Genomic DNA, 19,046 nt, shown 5'->3' with positions numbered 1-19,046 from the left:
CCCTCTTTCACAGCAGCTTACACCTTCTGAGGAACAGTCATGTGGGCTCTTGTGGCATGTGGGTACTCAGGAAGGAAAGGAAACACCAAATCCACCAAACATCCTCTACCACTTCTCACATACTTTTAAAATGGTTTTACTTGTCTCAATTCTTCTGATTCTGATACTTTGAGGATTTGGTCCTGTTCTTGGGCTGATGCCACCAACATGTTCTGCTTTGCTTTGGATAACCTCATCAATGCCATATTACTTTTTTGAGAAGATTAATAGAAAACAAACAGTGGTGCCATCACCATGAAAGGATGACACTGGACGAAATGGTTGACCCTGTGCAATATTCTGCGCAGCCTCACTACTTTCAGCGAACACACATAGTGCTGTTGTTGCTACTCATAGTATGCTACTCTGTAAAAAACTGTCTTTTTGAGGTTGGTCATGGGCCAGACGGGCTCTGAATCACATACAAATGTGCCCACTTCCCAGTATTAGGCTCATCTCCAAAGGTCTGGATAAGCAGCTAGGTTGGCCAAGAACTGATCAATCTTTAGCTAACAGGAAGAATGAAAGACAAGTATATGGAAAGTCCCAATTGCCAAAAAATAATGTAACTTTCCAATGATATGATAACTTGGCATGGAGGCCTGAGATGGAATCAGATGCAAAACAGGTTCTTTTCATTTCACCTGTAGCCAGATAGACCCACAACTCTACCTTTGGGTATCAAGTATCATATTAAGGAGGATTTTTTAAAGTCTTAGATTCATATTCTTCAGCCTTTTTCATTTGGTTTCCTAATTGGATATTCATGAACAAATGGCTGAGAACTATTCTTAGAGGATAATGGGCCCTTCCCTACTAGTTTTATATTTATTTTTAATAGACCAGGGGTATTTTTTAGATCAGGTTTGGTTTTTGGTTTTTTTAATAAACTAGAAATTCAAAAGTGCAGCTTCTCAGGTCAACCACCAGATGGTGATGGGGTACTGAGCAAGGAGTCCTCCATGCCCAGGAAGAAACCAGACCAAAGAAGCAAGCTTCCAGTCAGACCAGAGTTAACCCAGGGCAATCGTGCATATAGTTTATAACCATAACCATAAATACAACTAAATAGGTTAATTGACATTGTTTTTACAGTCTTTAAAAAAATTTTTTTTTAGCTTTCTTCAGAGACTGAGAACCATGGCCATCCTCTACCCAGGTAAACTGGGGCCTTCTTTCACGAAATCTTAGACTCAGAGAAAATCTGTAAACCTTCCTGGATGATGACATATTTGGAATAAGAGGTGAAGAGAATATGGATTTCCTATTTACAGCAATTACAGGGGCAAGCCGTATTAGTCACTAAGTAAACTGAAAATGTTCTTAGAGAAACTTAGTTTTTCTACAGAAAAGGCCTTTTATAAAATGAGGAGTTCACTCAAGGGTCCTAGCCAAGATGGGAAAAAGTGACAACTGCCCTGCCTTGAATAGACTAATGCTGGAAAAAAAAAAAAAAGTGAATCATGCAAATGGGAGACAGTGGGAACATTCAGGATTCTCAGCATGGAGCCCGGGTTTCCTCAGTCAGCTAGGCTCTTCCTCATCCCTGAGGTCTGACTCTGTTAACTGCCCACTCAAAGGCTTTTTCCACCTTCACTCCCCCTAACTCCTTTTCAATGTGTGACATTCTGTGCTGTCTTATTCTGGGATGACTTCTCTCCCCTAGAAGTTTGCTCTTCCTCCTTCTTAGATGATACTCATCTCCTGGTTTTCTCTCCTCCTCGTTCCCACTCATCTGGCTCTTTGCTGTCCCCTCTGACTTCTTCTACTCCCTGAGGCCCTCAGCCCTCTTCTTTGCAAGCTCCTCCTTGGGTGATCTTGCTTACTCTTAGGGTTATGAAGTTGCAGTTTTTCCAAACCTGCACCTGAAGGCCTGGTCCCTGTTTCTTTGTCTGTCTCTCCCACCCCCACACTCCCATCCCCCATAACAGTAACACCCTCCCTATATCCTCCTGCCTGCTAAACATTTTCCCCAGATGAACAAAACTCACTAGGTAATTCTGTAACATCTTTCTGGTTTCACTATTTTCTTTACTTATTCAAGGATTTAGAACATATTTTCTTTTTACAAACATAACAAATATTCACTACAGGAGTTTTAGAAAACTAAAAAGGCACCAAAAAAATTATGCAAGTCTCCCTACCTAAAGATAACTGCTATTAATATTTTTGGCATCTTTTTCTTTCCAATATTTTTTTTATACCTCCAAAAAATTACCTGGGGTCATATTATACACATTGTTTCACAATCTACTTTTTTGCACTTCATAACATTGTCAACATTTCCCCCATGTCATTATTTATTCTTCTATAGCACTAGCTTTATTTTTTTAAAGATTTTATTTATTTATTCATGAGAGACACACAGAGAGAGAGGCAGAGGGAAAAGCAGAGGGAGAAGCAGGCTCTCCATGCAGGGAGCCGAACATGGGGACTCGATTCCGGGACTCCAGGATCACACCCTGGGCCGAAGGCAGCGCTAAACCGCTGAGCCACTTGGGCTGCCCTCTAACACTAGCTTTATATCAAAGCATAGTAGTACATTCTATAGATTCATTTACACAATTTGCTATTCATGAATATTGAATCAATTGTATTTTTTCTATTATATAAATATTATATGACAATGATCTTTATTGCTTAATCTTTGTGCATGTCCTAATTATTTCATTAGAAGTTAAACTGCTGGTTCAATTTACCTTTTTAAGGCTTTGGCTGCAAATTGTCAATTTGCTTTCCAAAACATTTGGATCCACACTCCTACCAACATCGTTAAGAATAAACTACTTTAAACCCCATTTTACCTGTCTTCAATATTTGGAATTTGAAGATGAAATGTGCTACCTATTTATAATTTAATTGCTAACAAGGTAGCTAGTAAACTCGCAAAATTTTTAAATGTTTCTTCATGCCTTGTGATGTTCTTTTGTAAAGGTATGCTGAGGACCTGGGGGCTGATTCACTTGTTTATTAGCTGGCTGAGCTTAGGAAAACAATCTCACTTTTTTCAATGCCAGTGTTTGCTTTTATAATAAAAGAATAAATTAATACCAACCTCAGTTGCTGTAAGGATGAAATGACAAAATGCCTGCCATATGGTGAGCACGCAATAAATGGTAGATTCCCCCTTTCCCCTGTTTCTCTAGTGGATTGTCTTTTTCCAATGTATAATAATCCCTGTTTCTTTAATTGCAATACTATTCCAAATCACACAGGGTACTAATAATGATAATAACAATAATAAGCTTTCATTTATTATATACTTACTATGAGACACATATTGAGATATTTGCATCGTATATAATTTCACATTAAGTCCTCAGGAACATCTGGTTTCTATTTCTTCAACAACCTTCATATCTAAATTGTTGCCAAGTTCCATTAGTTCACAGATTTGTCCAAACTTTTCCTTCCTCCCCACAATATAATCTAAACCGTACCACTCCTGCCTAGGACTAATGAGATGTCCTCCAAATTGGACTCTACAATTCCAGACTATTTTCTGTGCTCCAGTATCACTTTCACAGATACAAATCCCAGAAAAATAATCATTCTGCAATTTCAGTAAAATGGCAGAAGTCAGAATAGTTGTTATAAAGCTCAAAATCTTCCATGGCTCCCAATGACCTTTTGGTCACCATTCAAAGCCCTCTACAATTTGTTTCTAGCTGATCTTTTTTGCTATGGCTCCCCTACTTCTATTCCTTCTGTTCTCTGGCAACCCCACCCTCACACACACTCACACACCTCCCAAACATATGACCCTAAGCTCTCATCACAGGGTTCTTTCCCCTGGGCCTGTGTTCAATTCTCCCATAGATCCTGATGGAGCACCTGCGATGTCCCACATGCTGCTGTTCAAACACCCTTTTCCATGACATCCTACATGCTGTGTGTTTCTCTCTCCCACTAAATGAGGAGTCCAGATTGGCCAGGAATTATTTTGCTTCCACAATAATTAGCTCAGCCCCTTCTGTATTAGTATGGAATTAATAATTATTTGCAGGCTCAAAAGCTGTATCAGCACCTCTGTGTACAAACCAAAGTCCAGGGGCTCAGGCGAGGAGAAAGGATTTGACACTAGATGGTTGTGCAAGCCAGGGCTATGATGACAATAAAATGGCTTCTCACAGAAGTTTCTATAACCAAGTAAATAAGAAAGGGGAGGAGAGGGACGCCTGGGTGGCTTAGTGGTTGAGCACCTGCCTTTGGCCCAGGGCATGATCCTGGAGTACTGGGATCAAGTCCCACATTGGGCTCCCAGCATGGAGCCTGCTTCTCTCTCTGCCTATGTCTCTGCCTCTCTCTGTGTGTGTCTCTCATGAATAAATAAATAAACTCTTTTGAAAAAAGAAAGGGAAGGAAGAGGGGCGCCTGGGTGGTGACTCAGTGGTTGAGCATCTGCCTTTGGCTCAGGTTGTGATCCTGGGGTTCTGGGATTGAGTCCTGCATCGGTCTCCTCACAGGGAGCCTGCTTCTCCCTCTGCCTATGTCTCTGCCTCTCTCTGTGTGTCTCTCATGAATAAATAAAATCTTTTTTAAAAAAAGAAGAAGAAAGGGAAAGAGGAAACTGGAAACGGAGCAATAAGGATGAGGAGATGCTAACTTTTTAATCCAAAAAATTACCCTATTTTTTAAAGATTTATTTATTTATTCTAGAAAGAGTGCACAGGGGGAGGAGCAGAGAGAGAGAGAGAGAGAGAGAAACCTCTAGCAGACTCCCTGCCGAGCATGCCCCGCCCCCCAGGTAGAGCTTGATCTCAAGACCCTGAGATCATGACCCTTAGATCATGTCCTGGGCTAAAATCAAGAGTCAGATGCTTTAACAGACTGAGCCACCCAGATGCCAGCAAAGTTACCTTATGTTTCTAAGTCATCTATTTTTGAGGCAGACCCATTATCCCAGAGAAGCAAGCAAGCAATGGACATCAATCTTTGAACTCCTCACCACTGTGTTGACTGAAGAGCAATGACCTGCCTGAGCTATTCAGTGACTGATGACAAAGTTACCAAACATCTAGACTTCCCGATCTATTTGTACTTCCTTTCACCTTTTCCTTTCAGGTTAAAAGGCTTTGTTGTTCAGAGGCCTTACCCAAAATAGCATGCAGTTATTCTTTCAGGAAACACAGGCTTAATTAAAAGAGGTTGTTCTTTTCTAGTATCTTTTCTTGTCTTCCATTCCTAAACCCTTATTCCCCTTCACTAGTTCCTGTCTCTCCTACTCATCTTTGATGGTTATCCATTCTTCATTATACAGTTTACAGTGAGTCCCTTTCAATGGAGTATTACTTAGTTCTTGTCACCTGTTTCTTCTTTTCCATCTCACAGAACCATGTTCTTTTGGCATTCGCTGAACATCTACTACATCCCAAGTCCTTTGTTAGCAGCTGGTCCTCATCATTTCCTTTTTGACCATCATAATGGCTTTCAAACAGATCTCTCTGCCTTAAGGTTCTCTCTGAATCCATCCTATTCCTAAATCAATCTTCCTGAAGCTCTGCTTTGTAAACAGCATTCTCCATCCATTTGCTCAAAGATTAAGTCCTTATTTATCAGTTCTATCCTATCTGTCCTCTGCATGTCTTTATAGCTCTTTGAATTTCCAAATTCTACTTCACATGTACCTAATAAATGTGTTGGGGCAAACTCTATCCCTGGGGTGGAGAAGATGTTGCCCTAATAAGTTTCTAGTTAAGGAGAAGAAGCAACCTGAGACTCATCCCTAAGAGGAGTCTAAATGTCCCAGAATCAGGGATGAGAAGCAACACAAACCATGTCTGTCTAAGGAGGTCCAATGACCTAAGAAACTTCAGGCCTTTATCCCAAAGTTTCACTGGGAGATGAGTTTACTTAGGCAACCTTGCTAAATCTTGAGATAGGAAATCCAACCAACTGACCCTTCCATTTATTGAGACACTCAACAAAAATACTTATTTTTGTTGCAACACCTATGTGCCTGGCTTTTTGATGGGTGTTTTGGAAACAACAGTGAATAAGGTAAACAGGTTCCTGCCCTCAGGGAGCTTTCAATAGGAAGGACAGACATTAAACATATCAACAAATGAGAGAATAAAATAATAAAAATGTGGGCTAAGTGCTAATAAGAAGAGATATAAAGTATGATGCAGCAGGTTGGGATATGCTCCTGGAGATAGGAGGTGGTATCATTCAAAGAAGTCTCTCTGAAGAAGTGACATTTAAACTAAGATCCAAAAATGAGAAGAAGACAAACACTCAAAGTAACATGCCAGACTCTTTGAACAACCGCACAGGTTCAACACACAAATGTGTTGAACACAAACACACACATACACACCAAGGCTGAGACCAATGCAGGCCAATAATCTCACTGGCTTGGGTCTTCTGTGTAATTCAATCATCCACTGGAGATGAGGCAGCCAGCTGCAGTATAACCAAAACAACTTCTCTTTTTATTATACAAATAGATAATAAGCTTTTCGTATAAGGATCCCTCAAATGACTGGGATTTAAATCCCAACTGTATATTTATTTCTACTTCATTCTGCTAGCAGGGCTATTTATTTCCAACTCAAATTCACATAATATTTCTAGAACCCAGTATAGCACTCTAGTGATCCTCATCACTCTGTATATTGAAAAGAACTATTTGTTACTTTTTAAAGGTGGTATAAATCAGCTCTTAAGAAAATCTAGAAGTTGCTTTCCATACCTCGTTGATTAACTGGATCTTTAGCTACGTAGGCAACATAGTCTGTAGTATCCTACAAAAGAGGGAAAATGATTGCATTTAAAATGAATGGATTGTACTGTTGAAAGATAAGAGTACATTTAGGACATGTAATGAGATGAGGACTTAAATACAAATGTTTCTGCCTAAAGAGAATAGAAAAGCATGCTAGGAGAGAACATAAATACACACTGCATAGCTTGGCCAATACGGAGTCCACATCCTCTGCCCCTTGGAGAGAGAAGTTGAAAATTTAAAATTTAGAGGCAGATTTAGTGATACTTATTCACTAAGAATAAAAAAGAATCCAGATAGGGAATATGTTAAGATATACGTTCTTTTTTTAAAATTTTACTTAACTCTAATTAATTAACATATAATGTAATTGTTTCAGAGGCAGATGTCAGTGACTCATCAGTTTTATATAACACCCAGTGCTCATTACATCACGTGCCCTCCTTAATGTCCATCACCCATATACATATCCAGCTGTACAGTGGAAAGGAAACAAACAAATAGTAGAGACAAATATATATAATATAATTCCTTGGCTTTATGAATGGAATGGTAAAGTTGAGTTAGCAGCAGGGCCAGATTCATGGGCATGTGACCTGTGTAGTCACACAGGGTCCTGTACTTAGAAAGACCCATGCTTGGTTTAATACTATGCTATTACTGTCTTTTAAAAAAAATTTATTTAAATCCAATTAATTAACATATAATGTATTATTGGTTTCAGAGGTAGAGAGGTCAGTGATTCATCAGTCTTATAACACCCAGTGCTCATTACATCACCTGCCCTCCTTAATGTCAATCATCCAGTTAACCCATCCCCCCACTCCCCACCCCTCCAGCAACCCTCAGTTTGTTTCCTATGATTGAGTCTCTTATGGTTTGTCTCCCTCTCTGATTTCATCCTGTTTTATATTTTCCTCTATGATCCTCTGTTTTTTCCCTTAAATTCCACATATAATTTGAGGTCATAGGATAATTGTCTTTCTCTGATTGACTTATTTCACTTAGCATAATATCCTCTAGTTCTATCCATGTCATTGCAAATGACAATATTTCATTTTTTTGTGGCTGAGTAATATTCCAGTGTGTGTGGGTGTGGGTGTGTGTGTATGTGTATGTCTGTGTGTGTGTATATATATATATATATAACATCTTCTTTATCTATTCATCTGTTGATAGACATCTGGGTTCTTCCCATAGTTTGGCTATTGTGGACATTGCTGCTATGAACATTGGGATGCAGTTGCCCCTTCGGATCACTACATGTATATCTTTAGTGTAAATATCCAGTAGTGCAATTTCTGAGTTGTAGGACATACATTCTTAAAAAATGGTTAGGGAGCATGACTGTCTCCCGTGTTGAAAGGTGAAATACCAGAGGTTATGCCATTATAAAAAAAGGCATAAACTAGGAGGGGTGCCATGATTTCCCAGTTGTCCAAAGAGACACCATGTATGTCAGAAAATAAGTCAATTACACAGACATATTGGGTTCTGTGGTTGTTAGTTTGCTTTTGTGTAGTGCGAGTTAACTTAAATAACAAAGCAAAAATATAAAACATTTATATGATCAATATCTAGAGAGGAAAAATCATTTTTGAAAAAGAGAGCCCACAAAAAATCTAAGGAGTTCAAAAAGATGTGTTGCAGACTTTGTAAAAACAAACAGAAAGCTACTTGGTAATTCTGACTCTTACTGAAAACAGTAAACTGATGAGTGATAAGATTTTAATAATTAAAGATGCTTTTTGTTATCTCAGTTCTCAGGGAAAAAAAAAATACACACAATGCCATTTGCAGATTAGAAGTACGACTCTCCAGAGGGAAGATGCAATCAACTGGCAGGAAATAAAAGCCTGCGTGTAATACCCTCAAGGACAATCACTTAATAACCCACAGTGAAACACGCAGGAAGCAGATCTCAGGGTCAGCATAACTTGTCTTCAGTTATTTTAAAAAATAACAAACACCTAAACAAATTTATCTTATGATAAAAGATAAAAGGGTTGAAACATCTTGTAAATAAATAAGGTCATATCTATGAGCTTTGTTTTATATGAATGTAGAAGTAAAGCCACAAGTGCTGGGGGCGTGGCTGCTATTTATAAAGTTGAAGAGATGGTAGGATGCCAGCAACACTCTCGGATGCATTAGATGATGGGAAAGAGGTTGTGGGACCTCATCCTCAAAACATTATCTAACAGTCTTATAGTTATAAAATTCTATTAACTGTAAATATCTAGAAGAATCTAAAGAATGTTAAATGGCACAAATAGTGGAAAAAATACAAGAAAATATATTTGTGACATACTTCTAGGGCACTTTTAAAAAGGAGAAAGTATATATAGATACAGAAGCATTACCAAGAACTATCTTCAGGGCTGACTGGAGGAAGACAAGTAAATTATCTTTGACAAAAGAGTAAAGGTAAGAATGAGCAAAGATCAAGAGGTAAGGAAGAGTAGCCAGTATTTCTTAAACTTGGGGGAGAAATCCAGTTGAAAGAAAGGTATTACTTTGGGCCATGGAGACTTTTAGCATCTTGCAGCCAGTTAGTTGTGAAGTTGTAAATTATCTCAGTGAGTATCCTAAAAAAAAAAAAAAAAAAAGCTATGTGCTAGCAATAATGCGATAGCTATCTCCCATCACACTGCTAGGCATGGTGCTAGCAGGTTAGGTGCATCAATTCACATAATTCTCACAATGCTTTAAGGCAAGGATGATCATAGATGAGGACCCTAAAGCCGGGAGAGGTTAAATAAGTCAAGTCTCCCTGACTCCAAAGCCTGGCACTTCACTTGGGGGACCCTGAATGCCAAACCTTGTGGTCACTCCAGTTTTCTGTTTTAAATTTGAAGAGCGGACTTTTGCCCCAGCTACAGATAACACAGGGGTCCCACTCAAATCTATGTACAAACTTCCCCACAGCATTACAAATTCTTTACCATTTGTTTTTGGTAAAGGCAGTTCTTTGGTGGGTTGAAAGTACTAAAGAACTAAAGGTATGTCATGATGATCTAAAAAGAATTAGGATTCTGGAGAACTATGATAGACATCATGTAGGGCTTGCCTAGGGTAAACGATGATTTGCGTATCAATGCTGAAATGACAGCAACCCTTGAAACCTGAAGCAGAAATTTAGGGCAAACATCTATAATTATTTTTAACACTTCGCTTAGAGAACTCATTACTTTAAATAGCTTAAGGAAAGTATTTGAGTTCCTTTAGTGGATGACTGAGCTATAATGGGTTAGGAAGAGAAGAGACAATGCTGGCCTTTTCAGGCTGGATTCAGCAAACCCTCTTTGCTACCAAACATATCCCTTTTTGTCATTGTCAAGGCCAGATTTCAAGGCTGGATGGATGGGAGTTCAGGTTCAGTACTGGACCCCCATTGCCACTGCTACTTGCTAGGCACCTTGCATGTCCCCTATTTGTACTGAATCCACAATTAGGCATCTGTGGAATCTCTTGAGGAAGAAGTAGAGCTCTTAAAATTTGGTTTACATGTTAATTAAATGGTACCACCATGGAACTAATATATTCATTTGAAAATAATTATGCCCCAGATTGAAATATAAGGAAATAGAGAAGCCCAAAGGGAAAATTAAGTATCCACTAATAAAAAAAAACAAACAATGATTTGAAGTCCTATAAATACTGCTTTTCTTCCATATGCTTCAAATAAGTTCTAAAGACAGGGTGTTTAGGTTTGACATGCTTGAATATTTTGAGTCACTGGTAGCCAATGTGAAGACAAGTTATTATCCAAATGTTTTAAAGAATAGGGTAATTAAATGGTATTTAAGTATATATTTCAGACATAAAAAAGTTACATCAACAATCAAGTGAAGAAAGTTGCTCACTTTAGATGCCAGTAAGGCAAGCAATGATTATAGCAGAGTAACTTCAGAACATTATTTCCTTTTAGGATAGACAATAATTTTTCCTTTTAAATATTTAGCATAGATGTCAAAACTTTGCAGGCACATCAGCCACCAGATTTAGTTTTTACTACCGTTCCATACTTCTCTCTTAGGTTTCTGAGTTATATGTCCTATCACTTATGACCCTCCATTTTATTCCTGAGTTGGAAGTGAGAAACTAAAGGTAGTGGATAGGGAAGAAAAAAAAAACTGTTATAGTGGATTTTATTGCCTCGTTTCTGAAGGATACAGTCTTGAATAATAATTGCTCAGCAGAAAAGAAGATAATACATTGTCGATTATAATAAGGCCTACATTTGCTCCCCCTCCCCCCATATGTTTTCTTGACTTTACTGATGTTCAACCCTTATGAAAATCAAAGTCGGTCCTCTTTTAGCCTCTATATGTTTGCAGGGAGAAGAAAAACATCCCAATGTCATGCAGCAGCAAATTCCTCCTTCTACTCCCTCAGTTCAAACAGATCTGTTTCTTGGTCAGTCACAGGCTTCCTAAGCCTTCACTGCATCTCTCCTTTCAATCTGGTTCAGAAGTGATAGAGTAGGGAGTCAGGAAATGACCCTCCACTCTGTAAAGTAGGCTGGGAGAGTGAGCACTTGCTCAGTCTCCCACAGTTCATGGGAAATGAGCATCCCGTGGCCTCTATGCAGGAAGGAACTGAAATTCTCTCCTGCCAGCTAAGTGTTCCTTCCATGAGCCTCTGCAAACCTGGATGCCCATTTTAGATTAGACTTAATTGCCTTGGTTGACAGCCAGAATGGCAACCAGGCTTCCCCTCACATGACAAATCCAATTGCTTAATAGGATCTACCTGGAACTCTGTGTTAAGAAAAATGCTGAGAGGGGACTGGCAACACATGTATGACATATTTGTTTTTCATGACTTAGATGTTATCTACAAGAAGAGTCTCAGATGAGAACTCCATGACTCACAACACGATGGAATACTGATAGCTCATCTATGAATCCAAATATTTTAAAAATCAGTAACAGAAAATATTTTATCAAGACCAAATTTTGTATTGTACATGGCTATTCACAAATAATAATAAAACATTGGAAAAGATACATCATGGCTAACATGCTTTACATGGAAGCTCTTTTAACTATTATAAAAAGAACTTTTATGAATCCATACTTACAGGATCTCCTCCAGAGGCAAAAGAAATAGATTGCATATGATGATTTGCAATAATCTGTAAAATACAAACAAACATGTATGATGCTGCAGATTAATTATGCCTAGTTACATACAATCTAATAGTAATGGACATACATTTGCATGTTTTGTTTTTGCCTGCTCAGCATCCCTTTGGAAACTACTGTATCCATAATCTGTAAGAATCTCTTGAGGCTCAAGTAGGTTTGACATGCCCATCTCACTGACACTCTCCTTATGGCTGGACATGTGATCCAGGCTTCACCCATCAGAAAATACCATCCCCTCTGGATACAGCAAAGCCAATCAGTATCACGGGGAGGAACTGAAATGGGCAACAGGAAGGACTGCACTTCTCTCTGCCATTAGGGCCTTAGTTTAAGTCCAAATCTTCTGGGAGCCATCTTTTGCTGCCATGTGGGAAAAGCCTAATGGAAAAATAAAGCTTTCCCTCTGGGGAATATCAGGGTCGAGAGTTAAAAATATTTAAAAATCTGATGGTAACATCTGTTCCATCACTTCAACTAACCATCCCTCTTTCTTTATCTTTTTATGCATTTTTATATTTACTTATTTTTATATAAGTTAGCCTTAATTGGATTTCAGTCATTCACCACCAAACACAAACTAAGGCACTAACATTAAGATCTTCAATATGAAGTTATCCACGTGAACTGCATTAATGTCAGAAGACCATCTCCTTCATTTGAGATTTTAGACTTGCTTATTTGGAAACCACAGCATAATGACATATTTATTTATTTGTTCATTTATTTATTTAGATTTTATTTATTTATTCATGAGAGACACAGAGAGAGAGAGAGAGAGAGGCAGAGACACAGGCAGAGGGAGAAGCAGGCTCCATGCAGGGAGCCCGACACAGGAGTCAATCCTGGGTCTCCAGGATCACACCCTGGGCGGAAGGCGGCGCTAAACTGCTGGGCCACCGGGGCTGCCCTACGACCAACTTATAGAGACATATCTGTCATGCTGTTTTGAAGGTTCACTGAAAATATCAACTGCATCAGTTGGCTAATCTCATGTTCAGAATTGTTTAACCTAATCTACATAGGATTCTGCTTATTGATTTCATAAGATGGACAATTTTATTCTTAGATGCATTCTAATGGAATTGTATAAATACGTGCATCAAAGAACTTCTCAAGAAAGATAATTTTTTCTTTCTTTGTAATATCCCCAAAGTGGAAACAATCCCAATGATGAGTACTGTGATATTCAAAAATGGACTGCTATGTAGCGAAAAAACATATTTATTGGGCAAAAGAAGCTAGACACAAAAAATACACACTGCATGGTTTAATTCATATAAAGTTCAAAACCAGGCAAAAATGTTTATTCTGTTTGAAATGAGGATGGTGGTAATAATGGGGCAAAAAAAAAAAAAAAAAAGAGAGAGAGAGAGCAAATGGTTTTCTGGGATTCTGCAAATGGTATTTCTCGATCTGGGTAGTGGTTACAAAAATATGTCCGTTTTGTGATAACCAAGGTGCACATTTACAACTTGCGTACTTTCCTATGTTTATATTTCAGTTATGAGTGATTACTAAAAATAAATCAATATACAAAGATCAATGTCATTCCAACACAGCAGCACTAACCAATTATACACTGTATTGGGTAAGGGGTACATTTTACAAGAGTACCACTATAAAACTAGTACAAATCATGTAAGGCTTTTTAGAAAATTTCATTGGAGGATATAAATAAGACACAAACAAGCAGTAAAATACACATCACTTCTATGGATGAGAAGACAATATTGTAAAGATGTCAATTCTCCCCCAAATTAATCTGCAAATTCCATGCAACTCCAATGAAACTTCCAACTGTCATTTCAAGCTACTTCTAAAATTCACATGGAAGAACAAATGTGCAAAATGAGCTAAGATAATTTTTTAAAGAACAAAGAGAGGAGACTTTCCTTATCAGCAAGACACATTGTAAAATTGTAGAAATTTATTTAAATACAAAGTCTAAAAACAAACGCACACATTCATTTTCTTTTAGTCTATGATAAACGTGACACCAAACAGCCAACAAAAGGACAGTGATTAAATTAGTCGAGTTGAATGAATTAGCTGTATATATGTAAAAAACTAAATAAATCCTGTCCTCGTAGTATTTATATAAGTGAATGTTTTATCCATAAAAGATCTATTCAAACATTAGAAGACAAATACAAGATTACGCTGTGATCTGTGAGGTAGGAAAACCCATCTTGATAGAAAGGAAAAGACATACAGAAGAAATTAAAAACCTTCTATTTGATTACAGGAAAACTCATTTTAAAACTTTTGTCACCAGAAAAGACCCCTGAAACAGGACAAATAACAGGCAGGGAGAATATATCTGCAACATGTAAAACAAAGTATTCATTTAGTTGTAAGAAATTCCTACAAGTCAATAAGAAAAAGAAATAAACCAAAAATAAGAGCAGTTAATTTTCATAAGTAACACAAATGTTCAATAAGCACACTGAAAAATACCCAATTTCCAAGAAATCAAGGCTATGGGAAATAAAACAAGATATCATTAAATTGATAAAATCGCTCAACAAAACTATGTGCGGCAAGGATACAGATATTCTCAAACACTGCCGAGGACGGGTTACATTTGTACAGCAATCTTGGGAAGCAGTTTGACAGCATGAATTAAAAACTAAAGTATGCATACCCTACAATTATGCCTTCCCACTTCTAGGTTATTTATTCTAGAGAAACACTGGCGTATATGGATGTCATTTACCCATAGTTTATAATATTGAAAAATCGGAAATTTTGCGTGCAGTTAGGTCAACAACAGTATAGAAATGCTATAAACACACACACACCACCACCACCACCACCACCACCACCACCACCACCACCACCACCAGCACCACCACTCATCTGTGTACACCAACAAAGCTAAACCTTCAAGACATTGCAGAGGGGCTTTTTGTTTTGTAATCTGAAGACAGTTACGTAAGACCTGCAAAAACAAAAAACCCACACACAGAACAAGATTTTTGCACGAGGTTGTAAAGGAAAAGGACAAATGCAAAGGAAAAGGATTCAAAGAATACACACTGAAACTGACAACAGTCAACCTCCTGTGGAAATAGAGTCAAGTACTTCTTCAGCATGTAGCTAAGATAGATAATATGTTTGTGAATTTAAATTTTTTTTTTTTAATGGGGGAAACAGAAGTAGAGCTGAATGGATCAGTTCATAGTATGTTGTTCTGTGGTTGAGAACACTGTGATTTGGCGGTGTGGATGCGGGAGCCCTGCGCGTAGACGACAGGTGCTGAGACAGGTGCTGATGCGAGGGTCTAGGGGAGGGAAGGGGAAGAGGGACGGGGAGGAGGGAGGAGGGATGGGGAGAGGGAGAGGGAAGGAGAGAGGGAGAGGGGGACGGAGCGAGAGGGAGGGAGGGGGCAAGGGGAAGGGAAAGGGGGAAGGAGGGAGGGAGGAGGAGAGAGTGGGAGAGGGAAGGGGAGAGGGGGAGGGAGAGGGAGCGAGGGGGAGAGGGAAGGAGGGAGGGAGAGAGGGAGGGGGAGCAGGGGGAGGGGGAGAGAGGGGGGAGGGAGCAGGGGGGAGGCTGAAACGTCGTAACAGAGGCCACGTAAAGTATCTCCAAGTTTACAGCACCGTAAGGAGCGGGACGGTTAAGCAAAGCGGAGATAAGGCGACTCTCTTAAACGCAGGGCCTAGCCAAGCAGGAGGAACGGACGGCGAACGGGAGCCCCTCCCGCCGCAGGAGTCAGCACCCCCCCGCCCGACGGGCCCCCGGGAGGCGGCGTCTGGGGGTCGCGCAGACGCACGGGGTCACGCAGGCGCGCGGCGTTGGCGCACGCGCAGGACCGCCCGGCCGCGTAGCTCCGTCTGCAGGGACGCCTGGCTGGAGGTTGCGCCGCGAGTACGATGTCGGAGATGAACGAGCTGTCCGAGCTGTATGAAGAGAGCAATGACCTGCAGATGGATGTGATGCCCGGCGAGGGTGACCTTCCGCAGATGGAGGTAGGCGGCGGGAGCCGGGAGCCCTCCCCGAACCCCTCCCGCCACGGGGCCCAGCCGCAGCTGGAGGAGGAAGGCCCAATGGAGGAGGAGGCGGCCCAGCCAATGGCGGAGCCGCAGGGGGAACGAGGCCTTGCTCCCCGGCCCAGCCCGGGGGAGCAGCCGGGCCAGCTCGCCGGCCCTGACTTCGAGAGCGAGGACGAGGGTGAGGAGTTTGATGACTGGGAGGACGACTACGATTATCCGGAAGAGGAGCAACTGAGCGGTGCCGGCTACAGAGTATCCGCGGCCCTGGAGGAAGCCAACAAGATGTTTCTGAGAACGTCCAGAGCCAGAGAAGCAGCCCTGGATGGCGGGTTTCAAATGCATTACGAGAAGACCCCGTTTGATCAGTTGGCGTTTATCGAAGAGCTTTTTTCACTTATGGTTGTCAATCGCCTGACCGAAGAACTCGGCTGTGATGAGATTATTGACAGAGAGTGATTACATGCTGTTAAAAGAGGAGGAAGCTACTTGAGGAGAGACCCGACATTCCACGGTCTTTTGGGCTCATTCCAGATAGATAGTAACGGTGCCAAGGAAAAAAGTCGATCTTCAAAGAAAATTTTTGTTGTTGTTGTTGTGCAGAGTAGAATAGGGGCAGTGACTGCGCTCTTATGAAAGCATTGTTGGAGAAGAAGAAGAAACATATCAGGACTGTGGAAATCTGTTTTCAAGAATGTTCCTGAAACACCTGCCGCTTAGACTTTGTTACTGATCCCGATTATTTTCCTTGCATTGGGGAAAATGCCTTTCATATTTCACTATAAGGAATGGTTTTGCAAGAATAAGTTATGACCAAGACAAACTGCCAGTACAAGACCCCCACTGATACCAATTACGTGAGAAAAAGTAGTAACATCCAATTTAGGACACAAGATGTCTGAATCGTTTGGACTGAAAGCCCACTGAGGGAACTCTGGAGGTTCCACTTTGTGGTCTGTCCAAGCCAGTGTTCAAAGGCTAAATTTTTAGTGTAAAAAAAAAAAATTGGGTATTCTTCACTATCCCAAAAAGATAAACCCAAGAAGAAATATGTGTCATGTGTGATCTATCTCAAAATGTGTTTTCAAGAGCATCTGAAATTTTGTTTGTACATGTATCTTGATCATTTATAAAGCTACTATGATCTATAATTCAAGAAAATTTGTCTTGCCATTTTTAAAACTCAAAAATTAAGACGTCCATAATTTCAAAGTTAGACATTAAAATGTATGTGAAAGAACAGACTATTTCTGATACTCTTACATACTAGAGAAGTTGTTTTACTTGCTCTCTGTTTTTCATTTAACTTACAGGTGAAGGACTTTGGTTGAACTTCATAATATAAGAACTGTTAAAGTGAAAATGTCAAGTAAAAGGAAAGCCCTACATCCAAAAAGAAAGACTGAACAATTATGCCCTCAACCCTTAAAGGTTTTAAAACCTGCCCAGAAATCCACCTCAGTATCTGAAGTTTCCCTCTGTCTCCTCCTCTAATTACGCTTGTCATTGGTTATGCACCAGCATTCGAGATAATAAAACTTCTTGTTCTGTGTATTTTGTTTGTTTGGCCAAGAATATTGTTCACATACTTTATCTAAACACTATATTTTATTGTATTGTGCTATTTTATCTTATCATTGAAACCACTTTATGATTCAAATTTAACCACTATATGGGAAAGTGCTCCAGCTTCAAATAACTGATTTATAAATTAACTTGTGGATATTAAACTTGGCAAATTCCTATGAAAGAATTTGCCAGCCTGAGAAAACCTGTCCTATTTGAGCATGTTGCTGTGGTTATTAAGGTTCTGAAGTTGTATAAGAATAGTAGTAATTCTGTCAGAAAGCTGTGCCCAGTAAAACAGTATATTAGTAGGTCTGATGATCAATAAAAAGGTACTGGATGTTCCTGCTCCTTATGGCACTAAAGGACACATCCAGTACAATACCACAGCTCAGCCTCAGTTACAGTCATCTTGCCTCTTATGGGGGCGGGGGTCCTTTTCCATAAAGTAAAGGACTGGCGAGGGTGACCATAGTTACTGAAACACTAGCTTGGTGAGGAGGAGGATAGATAGATGGGACAATAATAAGCGAGATGTTAGCACTTACCATCCTAATCCTGCCTCTCCAATGCCTTACTTTCACTGCATTTTCAAACAGCTTGTAGCTGCAGCTAGAGGAATCTGATTATTGCTTGTATGATGTGAATTAACTGAATTTGGGAGTGGGGCAAAGGATGCCAACACACACGTAACTAACCAGTAGCGTGTACTTCCAGATAGAGGTGTCAGGAAAAAAACTGGATCTTCCAACCAGGAATTGTGATTATGTTCGTCTTTGGGACTGAGTAGGGAGCAAGAGGAGAGGAAAAGAAAACTCCCTGTTGGGTTTGAAGGCTCATTTTGAGAAGGACCTAGACTCCACAGTGGACCCCTCTGATGGTAGGTCTTAGAAAAATAGGCAGTGATCTGAGAGACCACTGAAATTAATACTTGTTTGTATTTACTAAAGATAGAAAGTAATAACATTTTAACACCCCTTTTAGAAGCATAAAATTGCTTGTATTTCTTTTAAAGTTTAAAGCTAACACTGGAATGAGGTGACCTAGTTCAAATCTGGGTTAATGGGAACTAAAGAACAGAGTTCTAGAGAGATTCTGGTCCTTACTTTGTGAACAGGGGAAAGAAAACCTTAAAAAGCTTATGAGTATGTGGGGTGATGGGGCATAGTTTTCTGGATCTTTTCATATACATTTTTATTAGATCAGACTGACCTCACTGGCTGCCCTAAAGACACATCTATTTTGTTTGACTCATGCTTAAAATTTTCATTTTTAATTAAAGAGCAACATCTCATAATCCAGAGACAGCAGCAAAACTCCCAGATTAACATCTTTTTCTTCCCCCAAAAGTTGAAGATCTGGCAGCCCTTGACCTATAGTTATGTGGGAAAAAGCATCCAATTCCTCTTCATATAGAGAAGGTATTGTACTGCCATGTTTCCCAGTGTTGTCTCCCCAACGTGGAAGCCAAGTGGCACTCACCGTATATCATTATGCTTGCACCATTGTTTTTCTTGCACCTGGACAGTTAGCATTACCTGTCTGGCCTCTATATGTTTGAAGTTGCCT

General features: G+C 39.7%; 2 protein-coding genes across 2 annotated transcripts in view; one reads left to right on the top strand and one right to left on the bottom strand.

The window, feature by feature from the left end:
• SHC4 (SHC adaptor protein 4) overlaps positions 1–19,046 on the bottom strand; it is a 131,291-nt gene that overhangs the window by 34,266 nt on the left and 77,979 nt on the right. The window contains exons 5-6 of the mRNA XM_055320065.1: positions 11,853–11,906; positions 6,734–6,785 (exon numbers count right to left, since the gene is read on the bottom strand). Of these exons, the coding sequence (XP_055176040.1) occupies positions 6,734–6,785; positions 11,853–11,906 (106 nt within the window). The remainder of the gene's footprint in view (positions 1–6,733; positions 6,786–11,852; positions 11,907–19,046) is intronic.
• On the top strand, positions 15,712–17,465 carry EID1 (EP300 interacting inhibitor of differentiation 1). Its single transcript, XM_055320066.1, has one exon. It carries the CDS (start codon positions 15,795–15,797, stop codon positions 16,368–16,370), a length of 576 nt encoding a protein of 191 aa, XP_055176041.1. The 5' UTR covers positions 15,712–15,794; the 3' UTR covers positions 16,371–17,465.

The sequence above is a fragment of the Nyctereutes procyonoides genome, unplaced genomic scaffold (assembly GCF_905146905.1).
Source record: "Nyctereutes procyonoides isolate TBG_1078 unplaced genomic scaffold, NYPRO_anot_genome, whole genome shotgun sequence".
Taxonomy (NCBI): domain Eukaryota; kingdom Metazoa; phylum Chordata; class Mammalia; order Carnivora; family Canidae; genus Nyctereutes; species Nyctereutes procyonoides.
The sequence above is the reverse complement of the archived record's forward strand: the minus strand, read 5'-3'. Positions and strand labels throughout refer to the sequence as shown.

Coding starts and splice junctions, on each gene's coding strand:
- EID1 (XM_055320066.1), top strand. CDS start 15,795: ATGTCGGAGATGAACGAGCTGTCCGAGCTGTATGAAGAGAGCAATGAC.